The sequence below is a fragment of the Barbatula barbatula genome (assembly GCF_947034865.1).
Source record: "Barbatula barbatula genome assembly, chromosome: 13".
Classification (NCBI taxonomy): domain Eukaryota; kingdom Metazoa; phylum Chordata; class Actinopteri; order Cypriniformes; family Nemacheilidae; genus Barbatula; species Barbatula barbatula.
The window spans coordinates 8,451,883-8,464,574 of NC_136776.1; the positions used below are offsets into that span (position 1 = coordinate 8,451,883).

At 38.8% G+C, this 12,692-nt stretch overlaps 1 protein-coding gene across 1 annotated transcript in view; it reads right to left on the reverse strand.

Annotated features, from left to right (window-relative positions):
* Positions 1 to 12,277, reverse strand: part of LOC306902955 (polyunsaturated fatty acid 5-lipoxygenase-like) — a gene marked incomplete at both ends in the record, with an annotated part of 43,608 nt that extends 31,331 nt beyond the window's left edge. The window contains 3 exons of the mRNA XM_079471875.1: positions 1,862 to 2,045; positions 10,715 to 10,851; positions 12,238 to 12,277. Coding sequence (XP_079328001.1) covers positions 1,862 to 2,045; positions 10,715 to 10,851; positions 12,238 to 12,277 — 361 coding nt within the window. The remainder of the gene's footprint in view (positions 1 to 1,861; positions 2,046 to 10,714; positions 10,852 to 12,237) is intronic.
* Positions 12,278 to 12,692: the final 415 nt, after the last annotated feature.

Genomic DNA, 12,692 nt, shown 5'->3' on the forward strand with positions numbered 1-12,692 from the left:
GGATTGCATTGATGAATGTTAGATCTCTATCAAACAAATCATTCATTTTAAATGACTTTTTTATCAAGAATTCACTTGATTTGCTATTTATGACTAAAACCTGGTTGAAGCTGGATGAATTATCACCTGCCTTTTTTAGCACTCGTAGGCTATCTGCCAAGGGTGGGGGTGTTGCGACCGTTTTTAAAAACAGTCTGAAAAACTAAAAATGTAATACTCATGTGTACTCCAGCTTTGAGGTACAGCTAATGAGAATTGATATAGGGGCCCTGTTTTAATGTGCACTTGTTTATGGGCATCCAAAATTTAACACGGACTTTATTTAACAATTCTCTGAGTTCCTCTCTAACATTGTGTCTCATTTTGACTTGACTGTTGATTCTTGGTGATTTTAACATTCATCTTTGTTATCCATCCGAACCTCTGGTCAAAGAGTTTGTATGCCTTATCGAATCTCGAAGTCTGTTGCAATTTTTATTTGTTCCTACTTACAATTTGGGGCATACGTTGGATTTGGTGTTATCATATGGTTTTCCAATAACGAATTTGAAAGTGATAGAGCTGCTCTTTTAGACCATCTGCCAATTATTTTTGAGCGTCTCCTTCTCCCACATGCTCTCAGCCTGTACATTTTTCTCTTCTTGTTAAAGCTTCGATCGCCATCTTTTTCCAATGCATTTTCAGGCAAAGCAGAAGCTTGAAAAGTACGGGTCCTGATCTTTCACCTATAGAAATCATTTGGCGCATCATTAAAATTAAAAATACATCATTGACGTATCAAAAACAAACTCTTCAGCAGCTGGACACTTATATCAGTCAAGAAAGGGACCAAATTCCAGCACCAAAACTCCAGATCTCTTTAACCTTGATGCCCATTGCCTGTCTGCCTGATGCAAATGCCTTTAAAACACATTCATGTTTTAGAGAAAGTACTTAATATTTGCATAATTAATAACTGATTTTATCCACCAGCGACCCACCCATAGTTAATCCGCAGTTTTTAATTACCTTACCCACCCAATCGCTGATCATCCGCAGCACCTGCTGATTTAACCCTAATCCACACATCACTATGGGACAGGGTCTGAGAAGGGAATGTGATGCTGCAATCCTTTACATTATACAACGTTATTGTGTTCTGCCCATCACTATACTTCCAGCGTCAGCCGTCACAAATAACGTGGTGACGTAGCGCCAATTTGAATACGATAAGTTTCACACGTTCTTTAGTTGCATACTTTCCTATTTGCTTCATTCAACCTCACTGAAATGTTTCTTAAAACATAGATTTTTACTCACTCTAAAAAATGACTTTCTTAGTATCTTTGTATTGTAAAAAAATGCAGACTCTTTTAGTTTTTTTAAATCTTCACTGAAAACAGACTTTTTTTCCGGCTACCATATCAGTTAATTTGTGGTTTTTAAATTGGTTTTGAGAAATGACTGCATTGGCATTATTGTGTGGTTAATTTTTGTTGCATTTTTGTGTAAAGCGCCTAAGGACTCTAGAAAATAAAATTGTATTATTATTATGATCATTAACAATATACACTCTAACGCTCCTAATAATAAAACATTAATAATAAAACATTGATTTATAAATCAGTATATTAGAATGAACTGTGTCTATAGACAGTAACAAAGAAAAACTACAGCAAACAAATATCGTTTCATCAAACCAGAATGTTCTCTTCCTAGATTCAAGTTCTTCTTGTCTTTGCTTTTTAAAAATGGCGGTGTCATCCTGAGGCAATCGAGCTAAGTGAACAACAAAAAATACATAAAACAAACACAAAACGACAATAACAACAATGATGCTTTATTAACAACTAGATAATGAACAAAGTGAGTCTGTACATACCACTGCCCTCTCTGATCTTCACTTCCTTTTTGTCTAACCAGGAATAACATGGGAACTCTAAGGACTTTCCAGAGGGAGTTTTCACTTCGATTTTCAAACAATACCAGGGAGTGTCGTCCTTATCAATGTTCACCTGCACAATGTCTCCAAGGTACTTCTCTACATCGATGTAAATGGGGATATCCTGGGGAACAAAATATAATTTATTAGACATACAGTATCATGTACGGGAAATAAACAAACATCTCTCACACAGGCATTGATAAAGAGGGATTAACCAATGTTGCTCAGTGTGACTGTGTGTTACCACAACCACAGCTTCTGCCGATCTTTCCATTAAAATATGGATCATATACTCTGTGTGACACTATGCAGCTGGATGAATAAAAAATGTGCCAACATCTGTTTAACTCTTATGAAATGGTGTTCATTGAGGAAAGGTTAAGTAACCATGTTTTTTTAAGACAAAATTATTAGCTTTTTTGGCTCCTAGTAATGAAACAATATTACATTTATGGATACTACACGTCATCACTAAGCTAATGATACTGCTGTAAAAACATTGGCTGATATCTCCTTTGAATACTATGGTAAATTAAGGGTATTTTCCTGCAGAGTGTGCTAATAACAAATGAGTGAACTTCTGACTTGCGTGGACTTTATCTCAATTGATTAGAATGTAACATTAAGTCCAAACACCATTTCTAGCTGTTAGATTTATGTTTCCCATAGATTCCACATGAATGAATAACTAAGTGTAACCTATGTGGGGTTTTCTTGCTCACAGCGGACAGCTGCCTAAATGTGGAGGAAGGGAATTTATTCTTAACTATAAACATTCTTTGTCTGACATGCTGTTTTCTATACCTTGTTGGGTTGTAGCAGGTGTCTTAGTGTGCACTATATAAAGATGTTTCTTCCCTGAAATAAATGAGTTCAAAAGCTTGATTCCTCGATGTGTCTTGTTTTTGTGCTCCCAGATCTGCAGAAGAATTCTCTTACAACATCCAACGTATTTATGATTTCAGATTTTAATGGTGATTCAAAACACAGAAAGTGTAAATGAGATTTAGTGTTCGAAAGGAACCTGAAATTTTACACCAGCCAAAAGTCTGATTGCAAATATTACAACTAAACACGTTGACTTGTGACTTCAGTTCACTAGTTTTTTCTCATATAATTATTCTTAAAAATGAACATTATTGTGTGGTTAAAACACTGCTTATAAGTTTATTTACAATTTATTCTCTGAGAAATCTAATTCAAACATCTGTGACTGCTGATTTTGTATTATTCTTAAGATTCCTTTCGTGTGCTTTTGGTACACAAAATGCCACATGTGCACCAATCTTAGGTACCAGTCTCAAGTATCCAGACATTGAGACTAGATGGGTGTTGCTTTATCGGATGGCTGCTTATCTCAGGCTACATATCTCATCCTATGACAACGTTTGATAACATGGGAGCTATCTTAATCTGAAGGATCCTTGGAAGATAGGGCAATTGAAGGACAGAAACAAAGGCTGTTTTGAAGGATGCATAAATTGTATCTTTCCTGTCTTCCAATCTGTCATGAACTGCTCTGAGACTTGAGGGTGAGATCCAGATGCAGCTTTATTAGAAGGGTAATCCAAAGGCGTAATCCAGATAACGGGCAAGGGTCATACACATGCAGGCAGTCCAAACAAAGAAACAAAGAAAACAACAAACAAACAAAACAGGCAGGGACCAGAGGCAAAAGCGTAAACGGGAAGCACGGGAAGCAAGGGAAACACGGGAAGCACGGGAAGGCAAGGCAGGCAAGGCAGGCAAGCAGGCAAGGCAAGGCAAGGCAAGGCAAGGCAAGGCAAGGCAAGGCAAGGCAAGGCAAGGCAAGGCAAGGCAAGGCAAGGCAAGGCAAGCAATCCAAAAAACAGGTAAACGCTCAGAAATGCAGTATAAAACAAAACAAGACTTCGCAGTGAGTGAATAAGTGCACATGGTATATATAGAGTGAATGTGAATGATATGCAGGTGTGTGTGAAATCAGTGCTGATGAGTCCGGGTAGTGAGTTATGGGAAATGTAGTTTGTGAGTGAATGATAAGTTTGATGTGGAGTGCCCTCTGGTGGTTTTCAAGGGCACTCCAGCTGGTGACCGTTACACAATCATACACAATCCTTAGCACATATTTCAAAAACACTGTAAGAAATGAACTGTGCTCGCCTAATTTTGATATGAAACGCAAAACAAGAAATGTATTCAGAGATGAAGCCATTCAGGGTTTTTTTTAATCTGGGGTGTCCAACCCTTGGAACCATAGCTGCTGTGAATGGCCAATGACCACCCAAGACCCCATGTGCATAAAGCAATGTCTCGTTTTGTGCCGCATCACATTTATGAGCATGGAAATGTCCCCACAGTAACAGGTCGGTGAATTTCTGGGTAAAACACAGGTTTAAAACGACTGCCAAACGAAGTGATACATCAGACTTTAATGTAAAGTGTCATTTGCTTTTGTGACAAACTGCATGTCACGGTTTATGATATTCATGAAACAATAAAACAGAAATATTACTTATCGGACCAAAGACACGTAAACCAAATTTTTCGGATTATAACCTGCAAATTGAAGGCTGTACTGTTACTCAAACAAATACATTAAAAGATCTAGGTGTTATATTAGACAGCAACCTGTCATTTCTAAATCACATCTCTAATGTCACAAAAAAACAGCCTTTCACCTTAGAAATGTTGCCGAATTAGGAAATATTCTACGTGTTGCTGACGCAGAGAAGCTTTTTCATGCATTTGTGACGTCAAGACTTGACTACTGTAATGCACTTCTTAGTGGTTGTCCTGCATCATCAATAAACAAACTACAGTTAGTTCATCCCAATGTTATTAACCCTTCACTGGCTACCCATTAACTATTGTATTGACTTTAAAGTTCCTTTAGCCCCTACCTACATACCAGAGCTTCTATCACACTACAACCCATCACGCTCACTAAGATCTTAAAACTAAGGACTTTTGATAACACCTAGAATAACTAAATCCACCAAAGGGGGTCGAGCTTTCTCAAACTCTGGAATAGCCTTCCTGACACTATTGGGCAGACACACTCTCCCACTTTAAATCTAGATTAAAGACACATCTATTCAGCAAAGCATTCACTTAATGCAAAATATGCTAAATAAACCACCGGGAGACTGCTGACATTAGATATTATTTACTAGAATAATATACCTTGTTTTATAAACACCATTTACTGTGCTTTTCAGTTTTTCTTAACCTCTCCTGTAAAGCTCCTTTGGAACAATGTACATTGTGAAAAGCACTATATCACTAAAAATTTATTAAATTGAACTGTTAACTATTTATCACAGCGGGATTAGTTGTAACATGGATTCTGTCTCCTGACCTTGCTTTTGATTAACTTGTGAGGGAGAGAGACAGTTCACAAACCGACGTGTTCAACTTCATTAAGTGCTGCGCAGAATGATCAGAATATGACATCAATGTTCTGTAAGTTTTAAAATTATATGAGGCAGTCTGTCCCGCAGGGCTTTAATCCTGATTGGTCTGTGCAACACCCAATAAAGTCAAACACACACTTTAGTTTGGAGAAGGAGGGAGTTCACAAGCTCTCTGCTCGCTCTTTCCTGCACTTATCACAAGGGCGTCATTTAGCACTCATAAATCACATTAAATGTTCAAATAAATCTTTGCGACCTTGTGAAATTTTACCTTGCACAAAATATTTAAGCATTTGCGACCATTTTGGAAGAGATAGGAGGAGAGCTAGAAATCGCTGATAATTGAAGTTCGGAAGATAAACAGCAGTCTGAATTTAAAGGTAGACCAACTATTAAGTTTGATTATGTTTCCTATTATCTATCTACTTGTATATGCTGTGTGTACCAGTAGTACTAGTAGTAGTATTAGTAGTAGAATGCCTATTTAGGAAGCTGTTGATAAAATTTTAAAACCGCAAAGTATAAGTTTATAAATTAAAGAATGCCCTTGCAAAATGTAAACACACACACACACACACAGAGTTGTCTTCACAGCGCCCAGCACTCCTTCTGACTACCTCGAGCAAGATTCTGCCCCTAGCACAACAGAATCTTTGCTCCAGCAAGAGATCCACGACCATCAACATTGCCTGATCCACCACCTAACCCTGTGTAACTGGCACAAAGACTATTCTAGTGGAGGTAGAGGTCGTCTCTGGCTGCAAAAGAAATCAGTGAAGATGTTATGCATTCTTTTGTAAAAGCAGGCCGTTTTATTAAGTGTCATTCTTTTTTTTCCACTTCTTTGTGTGTTGCAGAACACACCACTATTTTTTTAAATCTGAGCTTCATTGTCTTTCTCTTGGATCAGGCTGTTACACAGTTCTGCAGAGCATCATTTTAGACTAAGGAGAGCAACATGCAACGGGTCCACGCTATTTTTGGGGTAACTTGTTTGATATGTACCAAGAAGTACACTGTGCGCATTATATTGACAAAACTATCATACACGTTTAAAATCAGAGTTTACATTGGTGTCATTTGCATGTCACATTAGCACTCTACAGCTTTAACAAATTTGAACAGAAGTTCAGAAATACATGAGAATCCACTTTATTTGCACTCAACTCTTTTGACTTCTGTCTACTAAGTTATCAGAAGGGAGAACGCAGGGCGAGTCACACATTGCATTTACATGCAGTATATTGTCATACTTCTGAAATATAAGAATGTGAAAGAACGTGTTTCTTAATGTGACAACTAAAAACCAACAGACTGATGATTTTGTCAAAATGTGACATGCTGGACAAGGGGTGAAAATGCTGTGCGGTACAACGCAAAGCTGGGCGGGTGGTCACCCTAGGTTTCCGATGCACTGACCTGTTTTGGGACATTTTATCCTCTAACTAAGGCGTCTTCAACTAATTTTCTTTGAGGGCCAGAATAAGTATAAATCGAAGAAATTAGGATTTGGTCAATAAAAACTGTCCCGCATCCAGTTATTTTGTATTTTTGTAAATAATTGCATTTTGTTCCTTGTATACGGTATGTAATTTGTTACTTACATGTCATATATTAAAACATGCACACAAATATTGCATTCAGTATTTTTGCCTTTTCATGATATTTAAAAAGGGATATTGTCTTTTTATTTTATATTCTATATTACTTGACGCATTCTTGACGCCAGAATATCCAAAATGTGGGTGGCATTGTTTTCAAGACGATATTTAGTTGATTTAATTAAAATTCATATAAATTAAATGTAAAAAACGCTAATAGATTCAAAGATAGCTAATAGAAAAAAACCCTGCCCCTTGTGACTGGCGTGATATATAAATGTGATTTATTTGATTTGAACTCAACGCTCAACTTCAAGTGAAATCAATAGCATTCATGTGCCTTACGCACTCTGTATCCTTTGTAGGTGCAAGTTCTGGAGGGAGATGAACAGCTGTTTTTCATAAATATAGCCGTTTGAATCATACATAATGAACGCAGTATTAAAAACAACACAGTTTTTCCGTAATCTAAGACAACCGTTCACGTAGTGTACCAGTCCTGCAGTTTCAAGGGCACAAGACACGTTTTGAAAAGCAACCTACCGCATGCGCAAACCGATTGCCTGTCGATTGCCATTTATAACATTGTAAATAAGATTATGTTTCTTGGACAGACCGATCAAATTGCTTTATTGGACGTCCATGAATCATTGTGAGCTGCGGGAATAACTTTTGTATTGAATATAGTGTGTGGATAGTGCTCCAGACATATGGCACAACTGTGCCCTGGGAGACCAGAGTTCCAGTCCCGGCTTGGCGTCCTTTCCCAATCCTACACCCCTCTCTCCTCTCAAACACCTCCTGTCTCTCTCCACTATCCTCTAAATTAATAATAAGGCAAAAAGCCTCAAAATACAACTTAATTTTTTTTTTACAAAATTATAAAAATGCTAAAGTCTCTTTACTTATGTGAAATGTAAAGGTGGGCCAGGTAAAGATGATTTGCGGGCTGCCAGTTGACTAGCCCTGCTCTTACTCATCGTGGCCATCTGAGATTCTTCGGAACAAGAAACACAGCAGAAATCTTGCTGGAATTAGCAACAGATTGAAAGATTGTCTCAATAACCTAGCATGAGTAATAACGTTGAAGATCTTGACTTTACCACTGAAAATTTTTACTCAAGCTCAGAAACGTAAGACACAGTTCCTCCTCTTGACTTAATGAAGATTCAAGATAGCATCCCAACACCTTGGTAAAATGAACAAACTCTGAAGAAAGCAGCCCCAAAAATGTAGTGCAGCATTAAGAAAACCAAATTAGAGGTATTTCAAACAGCATGGAATTCGAAAATACAGGAAGGCCCTAAAACGTCTAGATCCGCCTACATTTCATCACCAATAGAAGATAAGCAGCACAACCCTAGGTTTTTATTTAAAGGGGACTAGATACGTGTTTTTCTGTGTCTTTGGTGTCTGATGAGTTGCCCATGCATGTATTAGACACGTAAAATTGCTAATATTTAAGTGCCAGAACAAAAGATGCATTCTATCTAAAGGCGAATGCTCACCCAGAACTGCCTGAACTACTACTGTAAACACACCCCCACAAATCTACGTCAGTTTGTGGTATGATCTGACTAATAGAGTGTTCACACCAAACGCGGTTAATCGTGCTATTCGCGTATAGTTGGAGGCTTGAACATTTTGAGTTTACTTGCATCATTCTTGCGTGAAATTGGCATCATTACAGACGCAAATTCACATCATGGGAGGGGCTTCTGCCAGACTGACATGGATTTTGTTGAGGGGGTATCTGCGCATTTTGTGCTATGGAAGGCTGAATAACGACATAGACTTGTTCGGCGCTGTGTCTGGGTTCATCAGATCCTTTAAAGGCGTAGTCCTTCATTGTTGTTTCAGATTTCTGTCTCCGCTCGCTATGTCATACTCATGTTCCTACTAGAGCAAGCTCCTGTCATTCGCACTAATCACACCGCAAGTAGGTCTATCGCGTATTTACATTGACTTAACATGTAAATCACTCGCGCTTGACGCTTCATTCGCGTTTGGTGTGAACCGTTGACCACAGCATGCTCCTACATAGACTCGAAATGTATGTCGGCATTAAAGGAATAGCTTGGAAATGGTTTAAATCTTACTTATCCGACTGTTTTGAATTTGTAGCAATAAACAATGAGGTGGCAAGCAAATCACAAGTCCAGTACAAGCAGAGAAGTTAATTCATGCATTTATGACATCGAGACTAGATAACTGTAATGTACTATTAGGTGGTTGCCCTGCAAGGCTTATTACAAAAACTCCAACTGGTCCAAAATGCGGCAGCTCGAGTTCTTACACAAAAAACTATGAGCATATTAGCCCGATTCTGTCAACCTTGCACTGGTTATCTATTAAGCATCGCATTAACTTAAAAATCTTGCTCATTACCTATAAAGCCCTACATGGTTTAGCTCCTCAGTACCTAAGTGTGAACTTTTTTCTGTATTACAGTCCTTCACGTGCACTACGCTCTCAGGCGTCCGGTCAGTTGGTAATACCTAGAATTTTAAAATCAAGTGCAGGTGGAAGATTATTTTCCTATCTAGTGCCTAAACTTTGGAACGGTCTACCTCGCTTGGTTTGGCACTGTCCGGGAGGCAGACACACTGTCGGTTTAAATCTAGACTAAAGACACATCTCGTTAATAGATTACCATAATACATTTAATAATAACATTTCCAATAACAACTGATGTACTTGTTGCATCAAAGAGTGCAGAACAGTACTCTACTCTCAGTTGTATTGTCTCATTGTTCCGAGGTTACCACAGATGGCAGCATGCAGTTTATGCCCAGACCTGATGGTAGAGCGGAGAGTGGGAAGCGGTGACCTGACAAGAGCTGAGAGGATAGAGCTGGATAAAGATGGAAGCTGCGACTTGACACGTCTTCACTACAAAATATCAACTGCTATTAGAGCCATCATCTTCTTCTGCTTATCCGCTGCTGGGTCGCGAGGGCAGAAGTCTAAACAGACAGGCCCAGACATCCCTGACTCTAGTCACTTCCTCTAGCTCTTCCGGGGGGGACACAGAGGCGTTCCCAGGCCAGCCGGGAGAGCGTGTCCTAGGTCTTCCTCGGGGTCTCCTCCCGGTCAGACGGGCCCGGAACACCTTTCGAGGAAGGCGTTCAGGAGGCATGCCCACGCCACCTCAGTCCCCCCCAATCCCCCCCAGATGTAGAGGAGCAGGAGCTCTACTCTGAGCTCCTCCCGGGTGACCGAGCTTCTCACCCTATCTCTAAAGGATCGCCCACCCACCCTGTGGAGGAAGCTCATTTCGGTCGCCTGTATCCGGGATCTTGTCCTTTCGGTCAGGACCCAAAGCTCATGACCATAGGTGAGAGTAGGAACGTAGATTGACCGGTAAATCGAGAGCTTTGCCTTGCGGCTCAGCTCCTTCACCACGACAGACCGGTACATTGAGGGACCACCACCCCGGTCTGCCATCCTCCACTGTAATGGGAGCTTCAGGTTACCTTTCTGTCTTGGTACTCCCTCATAACCCTACTTGGTCTCTTAGGTCTGGGGATCTTGGATTACTTTCTGTGTGCAGAATTAATCTAAAACAAAGAGGGGACAGAGCCTTTACTAGGGTAGGCCCTTAACTACGGGTTTGAGTGACATGTGGCCCAGAGAGGAGCGTGTTTAGGGTGGGGTTTTAGACATTCGACTGGCCTCTCTGTTGAGATGCAATTTTCTGCTCTTTTTTTACTGTATACAGTATAGGTGCACAAACAAAACAAGATCATACAAAACCATATTTATATATTGCATTTAAAAAATCTAATTCTTACCTTTTCAAATCCATACCAATAGGGTTTTTTCACAAAGGTTCTCTTACTGGGCTGATTGTTTGAGTCTACCAGTGTCAGGTAAAAATTGCCCACATTCTTACCATCCGTAGACACCAACACCGTGTAATTATTTGGGGCTGAAAGAAAACAATACAATATGATTACTCTTATAGGCACATTAAAAGAACTACACAAAGTGTATAAATGAACACAGTAATAAAGACATGTAACATATCATGATCACAAGCAGAAAAATAGAATTTATCAAAAACATTTCACAGCCTGCATAAAGACACACAGTTGAGGATTCAAATGCAACTTTATGGAAAGACGTAATGCAAAATCATAATCCAGATAGCAATAATCCAAACACATAGGTGGTCAGTCCAAAGAATTGTAATGTGACACAAGCAAGCCTTTGTAAAGACTTCTTTCTTTTTCTTTTCTTTTGTTCAATGGCGGTTGGCAAACCAGCTTTTGGTGCATATCCACCACCTACTGGGATGGAGTGTGAGGAAGTGGAAAATACTGTATTAATGTAAATAAAATATAATAAAAATAAAAAATTAATTGATTTCCTTATAAACCTCTATACATATGTACAACCTTACATTCTGTGTAGCAAACGTGACTCTCTCGGAAACCTTAATACAATAGGGTATATTTTAGATTCTTTCTGTGCACTCTGAAATACTTATTTAATTGTTAGTTGGACTTTCAATTCTTTACGATCTTCAACAAGTTGAGCTCTCTCACTACTAGATGCCTCACAATGTAGTAACACATGCTCCACTGTTTCTGTCACCCCACAGTGCTCACACCCACTTGTCTCACTTTTCCCTATCAGGTGCAAATGTTGGTTTAGTCTAGTGTGCCCAATACGTATTCTAGATATAATAGTGTCATCTTTTCTGGTTCCATATTTACTCCTTTCACTCACTACCTTGTCTTGGATACTAAAAGGGTGTCTTTCTTTTAACTGCTTGTTCCACTTCTCTTGCCATATTCTTAAAACAGCTTTCTTTATTATACACTTCGCTTCAGCTTTGCTTAAAAGTAACTTCATTCTTCTTCAATACCTCGCTTGCCATTTTATCCACCGTCTCTTTCCATTCCACTCCTACGTGAGCTGGTAATGTAATATATGTATTTAGCGGATTATTTTGATATTTGATTCTTCCACCCACATCATTGCCATTAATATTGCCACTAGTTCTGTTGTAAATACTGAAACATCATTAGAAAGCCTTTTAAAAATGATATGACCCATGTGAGGTACATATATTTATATATATATATATAGCTGCTGCTGTATTTCCTGATTCTGGATTTTTGGACCCAATCTGTGTTTATCTGGACACAAACATTATACTTCTGGTTCAAATAATTGTTCACTGCTACTTCCAAAGGTAAACACCTTTTTTATCGTTCTTTATGGAGTTCAATTGGAGATCCACAAAAGGCATTATGTATTATTGAGGTGACTACCGTATTTCGCATGACAATACAATCTTTTTTATCACCAGTTCTAGTTCTGCGGATTTCTAAAGGCATTTCTGCCATTTCAACCTGCAAGGTTCTAAATCAGCCTGAGATTGTGCTCCATTCACTTTCTTTAGTAGGTATGGGACTGCTGAGCTGTACACTATGCCATCATAGTCTATAATTGGCCTTATATTTGCACAGTACATTCTCTTCAGAGAGTAATGAGTTGCACCCCAGTCTACTCCTGCAAGACACCTGAGAACATGAAGTCCTTTATTACATTTCTCTACTAGTTTCTTGATGTGAGATGCAAACGTTAGTCTTGAATCCAACCAGACCCCTAGAAACCTAATTTCTGAGACCTGCTCTAATACCTTGTCATATAGTTTGAGTTTAATACTTGGTAATACATTTTTCTTAGAAAAACACAATATTTTAGTTTTCTCTTTAGACAACATAAAGCTCCAGTTGTTAGCCCACTTCTTTGATATCT